Source organism: Varanus komodoensis, unplaced genomic scaffold (genome assembly GCF_004798865.1).
Source record: "Varanus komodoensis strain SLA01 unplaced genomic scaffold, ASM479886v1 scaffold6_2, whole genome shotgun sequence".
In the NCBI taxonomy this organism is placed as follows: domain Eukaryota; kingdom Metazoa; phylum Chordata; class Lepidosauria; order Squamata; family Varanidae; genus Varanus; species Varanus komodoensis.
The window spans coordinates 13,840,798-13,859,010 of record NW_025336346.1 but is presented as its reverse complement, the minus strand read 5'-3'; the positions used below and the strand labels follow the sequence as shown (position 1 = coordinate 13,859,010).

The window sequence follows — 18,213 nt, the reverse complement described above, 5'->3', positions numbered from 1 at the left end:
GGAAAGGAATTTTAATTAAACCATTATAAACAGGTTTGCTGCAATTCCCCTCTTCTCACTCTATGCATCTTTCTGCTTTCTCCCAGTTTCTGAAATTGAACAGGGAGATGGGTGCCTTGCTCTGCCAATAGGATCAAAGCAAGTGGTGATGTTGTGTTGCTAGGGAGCTGAGGCTGATAGAAAACATGTGGCTGAGTGGCCACTTCCATGGCCGCTCGTTCCACAAGGCTGGTCCTGTGATGAAAGCTCTGTGGAATCCGCACCCCTTCAGTTTGCTGATTTACTCTGGTGCTGGCCCTGACTTAGAAAGCAAGCTGAGCTGAGAGGAAATCTGTAAATGCCCCCGGAATCCTGGTGGCTCAACCAGTAACTTTCTTCCATTTCATGTGCAATGCAAACGAAGGTTGCAATAACATGCATGGAAGAGGGATGTCAGTGGCATAATGGTCACATGGGGCTTGATTCAGATGCTTGAGGCATTCACCAGAAAGGCAGACTGGTGGAATCAGGGAGCTGATCTCAAATTGTAGGACATTCACACATCCCTACACAAACAATGGTAAAATGGAGATCTTGTATCTGGATGACCAAGGAAGCCATGGTGAAGCTTTGAACAATCTGTCGATAGTCTCTGTGGTTTGGGGAAACCAAAGGTATTATTTAGAGATGTCATGACAGGGTCTGGATGACATGATGGACCAGTAAGTGTATGGCTTCGTGTGATGTGTGAACACTGCCAACTCGTAAAGAAAGAATCAAGCTGTGATTTGTACATTTTGTGGGAAAATCTTTGTGTGTAGGCCTGGGTCTCCAGCATCTCTTCAGCATGGCCATTGAGAACAAAGATACTGTGCAGGCCTGGTTTAATGATCTTGCAGATACAATGTATCAAAATCCAAGTGCCCATTGACATTTTGGGGTAGCTGAGTGAAATTCCAGTCAGGAGATACTACCACCTATGGAAGGAAACTGGATCCCACCTAATGTCCATCAAATTCTTTTGACTAGTTTAGGTTTTGGGTAATGCTGTCTTTTATATATCTTATGTTTGATGGCATTGTATTTTAAATGATTTATTTTAGTTTTTTCTTCTGTCCTTACATTCCTTCACTGCACCACAACAAATAATTAACATGGAGCCCAATCCACCAGAAAATTATCTTGTGCAATCTGTTTTGAAATGTTCTTGCAAAGCTGTCAGGTTTACTCAGGAATATGTACTGGCAAATTCTGTCCCATAAGCCAGACCCAGATCTGAGTTGTGTGTGGAAATATAAAAATCCGACAGTTTATTTTTCCTTTTAATAAAAAAGGTAATGTGCTGAAGGGAATTGCTTCTTTCTCATATCTATGATGAACAGATCAGGTTGGGTTTTATTTCCTCCTACCATCGTTTCCACTGAAGGAGATAATACATGTATTCCAGTTTGTCTTGTGCAGGACATTTAGATGAACCAGTTAGACTGCATATGTGGAAGCTTTCTTCTTTTTATTTATGCATTGGCAACATTCTCTTAGGCTGCAATCCTGCACCTGTTCCCTCAAAAGTAAGCCCTGCTGAAGTCAAATAGATGTAGATGTAAGATTGTGCTGTTCAGCATGCAAGATAAGAAAGCTCCTATCCTCTCCTCTAGCTCTTCAGCTCTATGCTGAGACAACATGGTTAGATGCTTAGATCTTGCAGTCCCAGCAATTGAACAATTGTTACTGCTGGCTGAACAAAACCTAGAGAAAATTTTGGGGAGCTAGAACATTTTTTACAGATGGTCTCTAGCTGAGCTTGCCTCAAGTTTCGTCTGTCATTGGAAATTTTTTTGCCATCCCTGAGATATTCATAGTAACATAATTGCCCCATATCCCATGATCATCTTTAACATGGAGGCTGGAAATCAGTGCAATCCGAAGCAACTTTGAGTTTCTGCCCTTGAATATTAAATCAAAATACCTTTGTAGTGTTAGGTTCAGGTATATTATCCAATATTTTAAGCCTATATTTAAAGGCTCACATTTGTATATTGAAAGACCCAAGTCAAATCTTTGTGCTTTGAACATGGTCAACCTCTTAACAGAGGGAACAGCTCAGCAGCGAATGGCTTCACCATTTCCTTTCCCCCCAGTTTACTGTATGTAAGGCTATGACTAATCCTTTCTACTTGCAGGGTCATAAGGCTACTTCCAGTGGGTGATTCATTCTGCAGGCATTCTTCTTGTGCTTTCTCTCTCCACTTCTGGCAGAATGCAGAGATAAATTTGTTCGGAGTTAGTAACTGAGCAACAAAATAATATAGTATGGCTATGAAATAACATCTAGGAAAACCTTGACAAAGGGAAAGAGGCACAAATAAAAGTTAGCATCTCAATAAATGTCATTGCTTAGTATGAAAAATAAGTTTTTCCTTTCCCTTAAATCAGTGTTGTGTGTGTGTGGCGGGGGTTGCATTAGTCAGGTTTCCTCTTTTCATTTCCACATACTAACTAGATCCTGAGTAGCTGAAAAGCTGCTGATCCTGTTAGAATGTTTGCATCTCTAGGACATTCTCTCTGTCTGCTTGGTTGCTTGCTCTCCCTCCCTCTCCCTTTCTGATGAAGTTTTGCCAAAGGCTGATTCCATGTTTAGAAGGGGTGGGTGGGGAAGGCGGCTACAGGAGGAATACTTAAACTCTTTTGCACATACAAATGATGTGGTAGATTCCTGTATGAGCATATCAGTCTGTATGAAAAGCCATTGCTGGAAAAAGTCTGGGCAGATTCCCGGGGACAAAGTTTCCATGTAAGCATGCCTCTGCCCGTGTTGAAGGAGTGTTGCTCTGCCTTTCATTCATTTCCAGGTCCTGTATGCTGGAGATAAAACACCAAAGGATTCTCTTGTTAGAGTCTTCATATGTTGGTATGAACAAATGCCTAAGTTGCTCTTTAATGTTTTCTGATCATTGAGTAAGCAAATAAAGTGTGTAGTAGCTGAGTTGCATGGTTTTTTTTAACTGTTGTATAAACTAAGGCTTTATTTTTGTGGGAATAGTGCCGTAGAAGATTTTTAGCATGTTTGCTTCAAATCCCATTGACTTCAATGGGACATGGTTCTTAGTGTTTAGGATTTCAGCTGTATTCCATTATCTGTTTCAGCGTACCTGGCCAATTTTTTTAAGATAATGATTTTTATCTCATTTTGCCATATTATGCAATGAAGCTAAATCAGCAGACACTGGAATAGCTCTTAGAAAAGAACTGTAAAGATATTATTGCCTGATTGTAACTTAATAACCCTTGGCAGCAAGGATCAAATGTATGAAGGAGAATATCATTGATTGCAGGGCTGACACTTTTGTGCTTTTTCCCTACTTTGTTTTAATCCCCATTGTTTTAATCTGCATGGTTTATTTAGCTTGGAATAATGTGAGTAAAGGGAGACATGACAGAGATGGACAAAATTATTTACAATGTGAGGAAAGCGGATAGGGAGTGGACTTTCTTCCCCTCATAGTTCTCACACCCAGGAATCATCCCATGAAGCTGATTGGTGGCAGAGTGGGGCAGATAAAAGAAAGTGTCTTTTCATAAAGGACACAGTTAACATGTGGAATTCACTTCCATGAGGTGCAGTGAAGGGCCACCAATCTGGATGCCTTTAAAAGGAGACTGGATCAATTTATGGAGGAGGTGGCCATCCATTGCCACTAGTCCTGATGGTTCTATGCAACCTCCAGTGTGGGGAACATGGGTGGAGGATGCTGCTGCTGTCATGCTCTGCTCCTGGTTTCCTTCAGGCAGTTGTTTGGCCACCAACACAAGGATATAAGAGGAGCCAATCTACTGTAGGAAAGTCCATCTCGTACTTCAGCACTTTTAATTTTTGTTTCATACTTTTGGATCTCTTTGGCCTCTCAGGAGATCTGAGTTCTAGTCTCCACTCAGCCATGAAGCCCATTTGGGGCCTTTGACTTCAGCCAAACCTGCTTCACATGGTTGTTGTTGTCAGAATAAAATGGAGAGTAGGAAGACTATGTAAGCCAGAAGAGGAAGAACGGCAGGATAAAATAAAGAAACAGCCCAAGTCCACTGGCTCAAGAACAGCATAAAAAGAGAGGAAAATTTTCAGTCTTAAACTGTGACTGGGGATTAAGGGCAGACAAGGAGGAGAATGCGGAATGAAAGGGTATAAAAGTTGTGGCCCCCAAATGTACTTGGATTGCATCACATCATTCCTGGCCACTGGCCATGCAGACTGGGGCTGATGGGAGTTGAAATCCTACAACATCTGAAGGATCATCAGTTTTCCTACTGTTATACGAGAACTACTGCTTCTTGGAAGAACTTCTTTGCAGATTAATGAGCATAAATCAATTAAAGAAAGCAAACTTCTTAGATGCTGCAATCAGCAGAATAAAACAAGACTCCATTCTGCTTCTTCTGAAACCTACCTTTTAAAGGCAGCGGTAACGTGGCCCCTTATGACTAGCCAAAAGAAAAAAGAAATTTTATCAAAAAAGAGGACACCTATTTATATAAAAAATTCACAAGCTAAGTTATATGTATGGATGCAAACCTGGAAATAATCATTAGCCTGCAGTATGTTCCCCCTCCCCCCTATTGAGAAAGTGAGGTGAGCTGCATGGCTGCCCAAGTCTGCTGTCCAGATGCTGTTGAGCGACATTTTCAAGACTCAGTTCTTATTTCTGGTGGATCTTTATCAGTATACCGGATGCAGGCTGGACAGCCCTTCAAGCAGAGGCGGCTGTTTTCTGTTAATAACGTATACCTGGTTTTGTCTGTTCCAGCCAGTCATTAGGCCGGTCCATGAAACATTGCCAGAGGCGTCCTCCCACTGTGGATAGCGAGTGATTTAAAAGCATCCCTATCTGCTAGAAATAGATTGTATCCTACTTGCAACATATAATATTTTAAGTGCTGCCTTCTAGTCTTTCAGCACAGTTTCATCTCTTTTTTCAAATTAGGCAAATTATGCTCAAGGCCCTGGAAGCAACCTGGCAGTGTGGCATCTTGCCGCACATTCTACAGGTGCTTGTTCAGGTAGTGGGAGAAACAGGTTTCTGAAATGCACTTAGTGTGGCAAAAGCTATAGGAACATTCAGTGCATTTTTTTGTGTTTGGCTAGTCTGTACCTTTGAGTACCTATTTGCAGGCTTATATTTTCTTAGAGAAGAACTCTGGTGATTGTTCTGTTATAATAGCTTTATAAACTTGGTCATCTTAACCATACTTAGCCTCTCACCTACATAACCTTAGCCATCCTCCAGGTCTCTGATTAACAAACAGGAACTTGAATTTGAATGGATTGTGGGTTTTGAAATAAATGTTAAAATTACATATATATCTACAGGAACAATTAAGTATTAAAATATGAACGTTATTTACTGATATGATTTAAAAGCTCCAACCCAAGTATTTATTTCATATTTCTCTATTTAAATATATTTACCTATTCGGGTTTTGAAGGTTCTTCAAAAAGTTTCTGCACTTCTTTAACTCTATTAAGAATTTCAAAAGCAAATTACATTACTTTTCTACATAGTCACCTTTCTTTGCAATGCATTTTTCCCGGCATCATACCAACTTTTTAATGCCATCAGCCAAAAATATATAAAATATATTTATAAAATATAAAAGTGCAGAAACTTTTTGAAGACCCCTCATATTTAACTATTTATACATAAACGTTACTTGAAGGAATCTGAAATGAAATGCAATAAACTGGGTTAGCAGCACTTTGTGTAAATAAGGCATAGATTTGTGGGTAATGGCCGCAGTGAGGCCACTGAGAAACAAGAGTCAGGGGGTATAAACATGCTCAGGTAAGTTCTGTATAAATACCAGAAATCTGCAGGAAAGGGGCAACCTTCTCTTAAAAACAGCCTGATAAGGAGGGCGAATGCTACTGGCCACAGAATACGTTCACTGAGTGGTCGGTGAAACTGGAAACTTGCAGGGAGGATAAAATAGAATGTCCTGAAATAATGGCTTCCAGGAACAATCTGTACTGCAGGGTTTTGTTGCAGTTTTCATTGTCATGGCACCCTGGGCTATTTAGGGTTAAATAACCCACTGACAAACTATGGGATAAAGTTCTGGATTTGTTTCTCATGAGTTATGCCTGGGTTGTTTCAGAAAGCAGAAGTGGGTGAGTAGGTAGGAGTCTGCCAAATGCCAGTTTGCAAATGATTGATTTGCGTTATTGCACAGTTTATTTACTGCCAGTATATACTGGCTATATATAGTATCCAAAGCAATCTGGGGGGCTTATCCATCTGTATGAGGAGTTGTGGTAAGACTGACCTTTGTAGCTGAACTCTGGCTAAACCTTTGGGCTACATGGGAACTTCGGAGCAGGCAGTGTGGCTCTCACCTCCCACAGAATTCAAACTGTCTTTGTTTTAAAGCTTTTCTGAAAAGAACGAAAAAGGCATTGTGCTCCAATTACTCACAAAATTAGGGACTTAATGGGAGCACAGACTCTGAAATCTAATGACTTGGAAAGCAGAATCCATTTATCTTAGATTTTGGCAAATGTAGTATTCTGCCGCAGCAGCAGGCTGAAACACCGTCTCAGAAGAAAAGATGAAGAAGGCTTTATACGTTCATTGCTCTGAACAAAATGCTGTTCTTCAGGTTTGCATTTAGTTTGTTTTCAAAGCAGGAGCTGTTTTGGCATTTCAGTTCCCTCTGCTTTCCCCTCTGCATTTCAAATCATTTAGCAATGTTTGGTGGACAGGAAATAGGAACTTTGGGTTCATACACACAGCTGTTTTAAATAAATCTCAGAGAGAATGTGCAGACCCTCCCCTGTCCTACCCTGGCTATATCCAGCAGAATTTTACCAAACTCAGATTACTGTGTGGTTTCAGTGGAGTGTTTGTTAAAAATACAGCCTTTCTAATGGGTATTAAAAACCAAAACCAAACCAATCTCTGACCTTCAGTTTAATTACTGCTGTGGCTTCAATATGTAATACTAAAACAGTAAACTCTAAACATCCCTCAGCAAAAGAGAGAGAGAGAAGGAGAACCACAAAAAACAGACTTAAGTTCAATGCCATGTTCTTCCTGTTCTTTCCCCTCCCCTCTTTCAGGTCCTATATTCTATCCCAGTTCACTCCACCCCCCCTCCCAGGGGTTGGATACAAACCCATGAAAAGGACAGCATAAGACCAATAAAATAAAGAAAAAATAAAGCCTGAGGATAGCAAAAGCCCAAAAATTCCATTAAAATAAAGGAAAGCAAATATGTTAAGAATTGGTGTCAGGCACCATCACAGAGAAGGCCCCTAGCTGCTACCTATTTGTGGTGTAGCCTAATTTGAGGTCACTTGCTTGACCTCTGAAATATAAAAACAGCTGTGCCTTCCTCTGATCCTCTTACAATTCTGTTTGATCATATGGCCATTTCTTAGAGAAAAGCTGGCTTTTAAATTGGGTGCTAGTCGTTACAGTTTTTAATAGTTGTCTCTAGTATTTGTTAGGAAAAGGGGAGAAACAAACTCTACACTTCCCATTTTAAAGTCCATGGGAGCAGCAAGCCCTTGCTTACGTGAAGAGAAGGGCAGCAGTGAGCAAGCACCTTTTAAATTCGAGGGTCCAAATTCCAATTTGGTAAAAGTTGTGAGTGGATGTGGCTCAGGACAGAGTGGGCGGAGCCTTCTGAGTAGGCAGGAAGCAGTCCCAATACAAAGGATCCTGAGTAGACATTCAGCAATAAGCAAACTTGGTCTCTCTGTGGGTTGGTAGAGTGAAGCCAGACAGAATCACCCAGCAGCACTTTCAGGTAGACTTTTGAATGGATATGCTATCTATGCAGAAGTAAGTCCTATCTCTGCAGAAATAAGCTGGGCAAGCCACTGTATATCTAATCAAAAGTAAGTGGGCCAACCACAAAAATAAACAGGAATAAATCACTCAGCAGCTGCACTCCTTTCTCCCTTAGCTCTTATCTCTGGTTTTGATTGATGATCAGTTCAGAAGAACAAATCCAGCTACTCCACACTAGTGGAGGGAGTCCCCACATGGCACCCCACTTGGAACTAGAGGGAGGCGACCTTAGCCGTTGCGTCTGCTTTAGATGGGAAGAGAAAACCAACTCTGCAAGTTTCAGCAGCAATGCATATTTGCAACATGTGATCAGAACATTGTAAAAGTAAAGAAGCAGAGGGTAATGGTGTGACTTCTTGAAGCTGTTGTGGCTTCTTAGTAGTTAATGAGTTGACAGTCATACTAGAGACACAGTAGTCACTTCTTGGAAATTACTTGCACATTACTCTAGAGTAGGCACTGGGCCCCTTGCTTTGGAGTGGGATTTCAACTTGGAGTAAAAATGCCTACTCTGCCTCACCCATTTTAAGTAATGTCTGTTTTGGTCCCAGGTTTAGAACAAGCAAGTCCATAAACTACAACTTGAAGTGGGTTTAGGATCCTAGCTTGTTCTGAATTTGGCAACCATCGTTTCTTGATTTGGACGAAAAGTTAAATTGTGATTATTGGGAGCTTGCTAGTTTAATGGCTGTGTGCCACAAGGAGAGAAGAGACTGTTTGAGCGGGCAGGAAGCTGATTCATACGTCAGCTTATTAAACATTGAGCTGTTTGTCTAAACTGGGCTATTGTTGCCTGACCTGATGTAAGGAAGTATCTTCTACTCCATGGCATGTAATTGGGCAAGACCTTGTGTCAGTTGGATAGCAGCAGTTCCAAGACCTCCCTAGGATTGTTGCTCTTGGCAACTTTAAGGGAGAAAAAACCTGATTCTAGGACACATGTCCAGCACATAGAGACCAGCGGACTGGTTTCTAGTTGTCCCTACCTGTGTGAACATCTGCTCTTGTGCCAAGGACTGTACTGATTTTCACGCCATTAAATTCGCAAGAGCACCAGCTGAGCGAAAACTGATTTTGCTATGTGAGACTCAGTGCTAGAGTTCAGTCCTAGATTTCAGCTCATTCCTTTTGCTCTGTTGAGAGATTATACTATTTAGGATGATGAAAATGCAAGGAGAATAGTGCATTTGGAAGTTGTCAAAGCCCTCATTCTGAGTGGGACTTGAATCTCAAAGCATTGCATAAATAATGTTCCCTGATTTCGGGAACCAGACTCTATTAGATCAGTTTGAGTTGGGGGAGGGGGAGATTCCCTCCCTTCCCCTTCCCATCAGTGGTACAATTATAAACCCTGAGTGGATGGGCTTAGCTAATTTAATGTGACCTTGATGTGAACTACATTAAGAAATCTCTTTGAATACAATATGAAACCTAATCACTTAAAAGCATCTGTCCCCCATGGCACACAGCTGGAAGAGAATGTTGCTCTAAAATCTACGGGATGCTACTGGGGCATGCGATTATATAAATTATTGGAAATGCTACAGCTGGGGAAATAAGTGCTTATTTGGGGATTTTTTGTTGTTAGGTTGGCAAGCTTCCCAGCATTGTGAACTCTCCCCTTAGATGTGGTTTCTGATTGAATTTTCTTTTGTCTTTTATTTAGTATCTATGTGTGAGTGGAGCCGTGGAAGTGATAATTCAAGCCATAACCGCTTGTACTGAAGGGCTTTTTAAATCTTAGTGTAGAAAACAGTGTGGTGTACTGGTTAGAGTATAGAATTGGGACTCAGGTTTCTAGTCCCCACTCAGCCATGGAACTCACTGGGTGACTTTGACCCAGTCACAGTCCTTCAGCCCAACCTACCTCAGAGGATTGTTGTGAGGATAACTGAAGAGGGAGAAAACCTTGCAAACTGCCTTTGTTTCCTTGCAAGAGAAAAAAATGCATGTAAAATGCATGGGATATAAATGCATGTAATAACCGTAATATAATAATTAAAAAACCCTTAAGAAGTATATTTAATGGGATTGTAATTTGTCTTTTGGAGAAGATCTATATGAATAAATTTACTTTTGTAGAGGGATAATGTGGGGGAATAATTATTTCTATTTTCATATGAACATTAGCTGGTATTTCACGTGAATGCCTATGGTAATGGTTAGTGGCTCTAAGTCATGTTTTGAGTACGTATAGCTGGCAGAGAAATCTCAGTAGCTTCAAATGAATTCAGATTTCTATGAGTCCAGCCTACAGATTCCACAGGTGGCGGGTTTCTTCTAAGTTGCATGTATTTGCTGACTAGTGGTTTTACTCTTTGGGGAAAAAAGACACTGATATGCATTAGTGCAAGCCATGAATTAATGTTGGTTTGCATCCGTAGAAGAGGAATAAATTCTTGTACTGCCTTAAATAAAAATCCAGTTCTGTCCATGTGCAGACACTGGAATGAAAGACACCTGACAGTCCATCAAACCCTGATGGAATGTACTAAGCAAAATCTATACATCCTTAGAGGTTAGTCTGATACTGGCTTTTCACTATTCTGTGGAATGGGAAGCATACAAAATATATACCAAAGGCTCAAATTCCCACATTGAAAAAACAACAACTCAGTTTAATACCCTTTGGATTTATTGTTCATGTCTGCATGGGCCTGTTCAGACAATGTATAATATACAGTGGTGGCACAGTACTAGTACTAATAATATTGTGCCAGCATAAACTACTGAATCTTGTAATCATTTGGCTACACAAAATTAACCTGTACTTGCTTACAAAGTGGAAAAGTTGCCAGTTCCCTTTTCCTTTAAGTGCTAACGATGTTGCACCAGTGTCACTTTATGCTACTGCAACATCATTGGTGCTTGTGCCCCACCACCTTTGGATATGCATGGACGTCTAATGGCAGTATAAGGAACCACTGCTGGCCCAACATCCTGTCTCTTCTACAAAGACAGAGCAGCTGTATGTAAAGACTGATATTTGATCCCATCTCCGACTTCTGATAAAGCTTTTTGTCAGAACTGTGGATCACACTAGGCATAATCTAGGAGATCCATGATCAGGCTCTCCTGTTGGTATTACTTGTTCAGTTTCTGTGAATTAATGACCTAATGTAGTACAGGTGCTTTGAAAATGGGAGACGTGGCAGCCTTTGTTCTGGGATATTAACCTTTCCCCCAGTGCTGGTTTTCCAACCTATGAGTCCCTTTCCTAAACAAAGTCTTAACTCCGGTGTGATGGTAGGCCAGTTAAAATCCACAGGTATGTAAATGACTAATCGTACTTGTAAAAGCAAAACCAGATATCCAAATCCAGATGATCTGTCTAGATTTCTAGATCTCCTACATCATGTCTAGTTCGACCTGGAGACTGTAACTCCCAATCCAGTGCAGGTGTACCTAGCATGAGCTCACAGTGGCTCTTACGTAGCTCTGCCATTAAGGAAAATGCATGTGTATGACTACGTAATCATTCCTTGAAGAAGCAATATGCCAAAAGAATTTGGGCAGTACTGTAATTTTCTTAATAAGCATGCCAGCGGCTTCTGCTACCCAAACATACTTAGCTGCATATATTCTTTGTATCTTCCCATACATAATTAGCTCAATAATAATAAACTAGAGCCTGTGCAGTCAGGACAAGAGATGGAGGCTTGGAGGTTGCCTATAGGGAATGCATTTCTGCATTTTCCTGGGCTGCCTTGCAAAGGTATCTGCCAAAGTTAACGTGCTCCAACGTGTAGCAGTTCAGCTGTTAACAAAGACACATCCGTATTTGCTACTTGTGATCGAAATGTTGTGAGTTTGCCTTGCCTTGTCCTCTGATCGAAGATGCTGCTGGGACAGATGGCTTTCGGGTTTAGAAAGCTATTCTAAGGCTAAAGAGAGAAATTGAATACATAAATAAGTATTTTTGGTACTTACTTCTTTAAATAGCACCTCTAGTGGACATGGAGTGCTTTATACAGTGTAAGAGGACAGCTCCCCGTCCAGAGGGTCTTGGGAAATATGTGGTCCTCCAGATGTTGTTGGGCTGCAGCTACCCAGTGCAGCCACTGGTAAAGGATGATGGTAAAGTTCAACCGCTTCTAAAGGGTTGCATCAAGCAGCATCCATTTGTGCCATGACTCACTCAGACAGCGCTAGTGGAGCTCCACAGAATCTTTTCGTTGGGTGCTGGGTTATTCATTATGCTTACATAACTGCTCCTTAGGAAGGAGTCAAATGGATACTTGCCTGACAAATGTAATGTTCACATTCTAGATTAAAAAAATATAGTGGATGATTTCCATTTGTAAATTCTTATAAGAAGATGTACATGATTGTTTTATGTTGATTATTTTCTTAGTTTGGCATATTATGAAATAGTTTTCCCAGCTTGGCTTAAAGTATCAGGTTGTCTTTGTCTTAAATTACTTGCATTTAATTGAACGGACTGTATAATTACTTGGGAATATTCCTGTTAGGCATTCTTATTGCACTCGGTAGTGTTTGGAGTGCTTCATGTACAGGTTTTAATAACTGTTCCTTACTTCATACTTTGTCCATCTAGCCTTGAATTGCTGCTTTCTTTTATCTCTAAGCAGTACAAGAAATCTGCAAGATGTTGTCTTTGACAAGTTTTTAGGTGGTTACTGAATTCTGAAGAAGGTGGTATGTTATGGAAGGCTCATGTTGGTACTTCTGCTAGTCGTGAAACTAGCATAAGGTCATCAGCCATAAGAGACTCATTAGACTTTGTGATTACACAGGAGTGCTATGGTTCTGGGTTATTTATTCCTTGGAGATCATTATTGGTTGCCAAATCCTAAACTGTTTGTAATGTGAGATCTGTAGAAGATGTATGCAATCTGTTGAGTTGTTTTGCAATGTATTTTATAGCAGATCTGCAAATATGTCCCCAGAATGTACTATTTTTAACAAGATTGCCTGTCAGTGCATATGGATACACATTCTTTTCGAGAACATCAATATATCATTCTTTTCCACTTTTGAAATGACTGCCTTTGCTTATAACAGACATGCAGATGAGTGGCTATTTACAAGCTTGTTTATGGTGACCTTAATTTGTTTTGTTTAAATAGCCACACACACAGTCTGTACTAGTTGCTTTGTATTTGTGTTATAATCTGTGAGCATTAAATGTGATTTTTAATTAATTGATTGCTTTGTTTTGCCTTGCACAGCCAGATGCTCTGAAATGTAAATGGATTATAGAAAGTCTGAGCAAATATGGTTTCTTTTTTATTTTTAAGCTCTGCAACTAAGTCTGCTAGCATAAAAATTGGTCTGATGTTCACTCTGACCTTCCCATTGTTGTAGCTTGCGGGGCACACAGTGAAGCATAAATCTCGCCTCTTTTCTGTCAGGATGCTGGCTGCAGCTGGAGCCTGTTTCGGAAGCTACCTGTTCTTGAGTGTATCTTTGGCAAAGCCATCACAATATTTCTACCAGAATATGACTAGCCTCCCCAGCAGGGTGCCCTGCAAATATTTTGAACCACAGCTCCTTTCAGCCCTACCAACCACGGCCAATGGTTATTATTGATGGAAGCTATAGCCCCAATGTCTGGAGGGTACCATACTGGGAAAGACTGGACTACAAGTTTCTTAGTTTTTAGAACTGAAAGACAGAACATTTCTTAAAGCCTATAATATAGACTACGTTCACAAATGGCAGAAATGGGTTATATAATTAAATAAACCATGATTTGTTGGGTTGCATGCTGTATGTGAGCTGTTGATGCTTGGCATAATTAATTGGAGGTTGTTGTATGGGGTACAGCCCAAGACTTCGTGGGTTCTTTGTAGGTTAAAGAACGGAAAGTTGCCTAGGTCTGTTTGCCATGCAGCAGTTTCTAATCAGGCTGATCAGAACAGAGCAGAAGCACCACTGACCATGCAGAGCAGCAGTGGCGGCTTGCACACAGCTGCTGTCACACGTGCACAAGAGTTATTCTGCTGATTTTGTTGAAGAAGAGTCCTTAATGCCCCCACCCCCAAACCATTTCAACCCTCCCTCCCTCTTTCCCACCAGAGCATGGGATACAGTGAAGTCTTGCATTGTGCTTTTCATGCACTTTCCCTTGCCCTGGGTCTACTGTTCCTTGTGCAGCCAGGTCAGCTGCACTGGCAGCCTGCAGTGGTGCGTCCTCTTTTCATTTCTGACTTGGGCTTTGCAGCTTGCCGAGTGGAGCCATGCTGTGTTAGTTTTGCCATAGCTCTCTGCTACTGGACATAATGTTGGCTTTTGTTTGTCAGATGTGTGGCCTTGAACTTCAGGAAATGCTGAAAGGCTCCATTCTGGAGAGGGCATGGAGGCAATCCAGGGTTCAGGTGGTTTTTTTCCCCCCATGCAGTGCTACAGAAAAGAACTAGAGAGCCTTCCATTTCATAGAGCTGGCTTGCCAATGCTGACCTAAAGAACCTACTTGTTTGTCTGTTTAACAGACCCACTTTTGTCCGCAGCAATCCAAGGTCCACAGCCTTCCCATTATTTTAAGATGGCTTTGTCCATCTGTGGTGATGTGAAATGTCATGATAATTCCATTTAATTTTATTTCCTGTGTCATTTTGCGGCTCTTGCAGAAACTATTCTTCCCTCCTGCATCTTTAAGAATATCCTACAAATCAGTGCTCATACTTGGAAGGCTGATAGCTAAGGCATGGCAGTGCCCATAAAATAAGAGCCAACTTACTGCAATCAGAAACCATCCCCTTCCTGTTGCTTTCTTTCAATGAGACATAATTTAGCGCAATGTGCTGAAGTATGGCTGTCACGATATCCGTGAATGCTGTAATGACTCTTGGAGCCCCTACAGGTTTTTCTCAAATTCCATCTGGGAGTGTGAGTTCCACTCCTGTGCAGGCACGAAGCCATGCTTCTGCGAAAGAGAGTTTCTCCCAGTTGTCTGCCCTCCATCTCTCTCATATTTCTCAGGCCTCCTTTGGGGTTCTACAGCTGTGCTTTGTTCATGGTTATTTACCACCCTGAGCAGTAGAAGGGCAAAATATGTATGTCTGTATAAGACTACATACAAATGAGAACAGTGGTTTGTTCTTTCATTTGGAAACAATGGGTTCAAAGCTCCAGTATTATACAAACATTCCTGGTTGTCTTCAAAGTTAAGTGGTCATTTTGAAGTGGGTTTCTTCTTTCAACCTCCCCCTATTTATTTATACAAACTAAGCTAGAATGTATGCTGATGTTGAAATAAAAAGAGAAAAATGGCTTAGAGTTGCAAACCAATCTAGTCTGATTTTTGTAAAGTTTTCTAGCTTTTCTTGAGTGATTTGGGGACGTTTTATGGCAAACTTATCAAACTGGCTTCTGTCATGTTGCTCTTTCTAGTTCAACCTTGTCTGTTATGGCTGAGAATGATCACGTTTGCATGATCATGATGGTCTACTGTGACTTTTCAAGTCACGATGAATTGTGCTACATGTTGGCAGGAATGTTGGATTTTCAGGCTAAATCAGGCAGTTGCTGGGACTTGTTATACATATGAACCTAGGGAGAGTGGGGTTTTAGCATGGTTACACTACCCAGAACCCATGGACCGCTTTAGTGTGGTGGCTGACACTGATTACAATCTAGCATGATTTAAATAAGCCTGAATTAAACAGTTCAAATTCAATGAATTATTTCTTTTTAGGTTAACTTGGATTGTTTAATCCATTAAAGGAGCAGCATTGAGTAGGGTCCCGCAGGGTTTGTATTACAACCAGTTATTTTCCATTATGGATAAATGATCTGGAATTAGAAGAGACCAGTGAAGTGACCAAGTTTGCTGCTGATAACAAATTATTTAGGGTGCTTAAAACAAAAGTGGACCGTGAGGAGCTTTAAAAGGATATCTCCATACTGGAAGAATGGGCATCAAAATGGCAAATGTGGATCCGTGCAAGCATGTGTAAAGTAAGGCGTGTTCCCCCCCCCCCCCCAATTATAAGCAGATGGGATTTCAACTTCGAGCTATCAATGGCTGACCAATGAAGAGATCTTTGGGTTCTGGTGGCTAGTTCAGTAAAAATGCCAATCCAGTTGGCAGCTGCTTTGGAAAGGACAAAGTCCATGCTAGGCATCATAAGGAAAAGAACATTGAAAATAAAACTGCTAAGTTCATAATCTTATTATGAAAATGCTTGTTGCAGCTACACTTGGAATGCTGTGTACCATTCTGGCCCTGTAAAAGGTCAGTATTGGGTTGGGGAAAAGGTAGCTAAAATTATCAGCTGGCTGGAGCATCTCTCCTATGATGAAAGGTTAGCCTTTGGGCTGTTGGCAGTATAAAAATTAAATAACTAAATATAAACAATTTTTATTTATTTATTTAAAAATAAATAAATAAAAGGTCGCAACATCTTGGATTGCATAGCTTAGATACAGATTTATGCATAAAGTGGAAAAAGTGAGAAAGCAGATTTTTTTGCTTTCTCCCATAATATTCGACTCTTGGATCATCTCACCAACCAGATTGGTAGAAAATTCGTCACAGATAAAAGGATGTTCTTCCCACAGTGTGTAGTTTAAAGCTATGAAATTAACCTCCATCAGATGTAGTGATTGTCACCAATGTATATGGCTTTAAAAGGGGACTGGACTAGCCTTCATGGAGGAGAAGGCTATCAATGGCTACCGACCATTACTATTATTTATTTATTTATTTCATGTCTATACCACTCCACAGCCAAAGCTCCCTGAGCAGTTTAAACAATCCCTGAAAACAAATGATAAAAATACAATAAAATGGCAACAACTAAGAAAAAGGTTTTAAACCACTTAAAAACAGATGATGAAAATGGACAATACAAAGAACAGGCCTCACATGGCCAAGTAAGTTCTTAAAATCCTCAGAAAAGAGGGCTGTCTTAACCAGGCATTGAAAGGATTTGGCACCAGGCAGGCTCCAGTGAGGAAGTTAAGCTGTACATGGTGGACCACCTCCAAGAAAGCCCTCCTCTTAATTGCCACCCTCCATACTTGCCTTGCAGTTGGCACTTGGAGGAAGGCCCTAGAGGTTGACCATAGTGACCAAGTAGATCATGGTTCAGAGAGGTGCTCCAACAGGTATTGTGGTCCTAAGTCATGTAAGGTTTAGAGGTTAAAACCAGAACCTGGAATTGGGACCGGAAGCATACACCTTCTGGGGATGTAATGCAGTGCCCCCCATTCCCTGCTGAGACAGTTATCCTAGAAGGATACCATGATTGATGGGAACAAGCGTTGCCAAGAAGTCCAGTTGCATTAATAGGATCTCAACCCTGTCCTGTTTCTTTCCTAGCATAGGTCAGCATCCAGGTTGATCGAATCCGTTTCCATACCAAAAGCAGGCCTGAGCCCTAATTGAGATGGACGCAGATAATCAGTCTCATCCAGGAGTGCCTGGAGTTGATAGGCAACCACCCTCTGAAGAACCTTGCCCAGGAAAGGAATATTTGCTACCAGCCTAAAATTACTCAGATCATCTGGGTCAAGGGAGGATTTCTTCAGAAGAAGTCTCACCTCTGCCTCTTTAAGGCAGCATGGGACCATCCCTCTCACAAGGAAGCATTGATCACCTCCCTGGCCCAGCACTTTATTCCTTCCTTACTGGCTTTTATGAGCCAGGAGCACCAAGGATCCAGTACAGGATGGTTGTATGAACCTGTCTGGGCACTTTGCCCACATCCTCAAGCAATACCAACTGATACTTCCCCAATAAAACCAGAGCAGGTTGCTCTCTGGACATCTCCAGATTCAGCTGCTATAACTCTGGTGTCCAAGTCCTCATTGATGCAAGGAATTCCTTCCTGGACATGCCCAGCGAGTAAATTATAGCAGGCCTGAGATAGTTCCAAGATGTTCCTAGTGCCAGAAGGTAATAAGCCGTGGACAACCCTGAAAAGCTCTGCTGAGTGGCAGAGAGAAAACTGGAGAGGCAGCCCAGTATTGTTTCACTGCTTCAAAATATGCTCAGTTGTAGGCACGTACCAGATTTCTGTTGCATTCACTGGGAGTTTTCCTCCATCTGTACTCAAGCCATCTCCTAAATTGTTTCATAGCTCTCAGCTCTGGGTTGTACCATGAAACAGTATGAGCTCAGCAACAGGGAGGGCATTTGTTTGTTTGTTTGTTTGTTTGAGTTGTTTAAAAGCCACCCCTTAGCATCATGCTCTCTGATTTAGGAGCCATCTCGTCAACTTCCCGGGTCATTTCTACATTCCACAGTGTAACCAGGGCTGCTTGTGGGTTTTCTGTGGGCAGCTGATTGGCTGCAGTGATGACAGCTCTAGACTAGATGGAGTCTGCATCTGATTCAGCAACCCAAAGTGTTTCTGTTCACACATCATACAACAGCCTCTGATCAGGCTGATTATGCAGTGTGGAAGCGACTGGCCTCTGGCTT

At 41.3% G+C, this 18,213-nt stretch overlaps 1 protein-coding gene across 5 annotated transcripts in view; it reads left to right on the top strand.

The window, feature by feature from the left end:
• Positions 1-18,213, top strand: part of BICD2 (BICD cargo adaptor 2) — a 111,234-nt gene that overhangs the window by 7,712 nt on the left and 85,309 nt on the right. Inside the window, exon 1 of one of the 5 annotated variants that reach the window (XM_044451119.1) lies at positions 2,672-2,770. The exons of 3 other annotated variants lie outside the window; for them this stretch is intronic. Coding sequence is in view for 1 of the 2 variants with exons in the window: in XM_044451118.1 (XP_044307053.1) it covers positions 2,882-2,887 (6 nt within the window). In the remaining variant the exon portion in view is untranslated. Of the gene's footprint in view, positions 1-2,671; positions 2,888-18,213 lie in introns of those variants that run through there. One more of the 5 variants, XM_044451118.1, reaches the window with a different exon arrangement.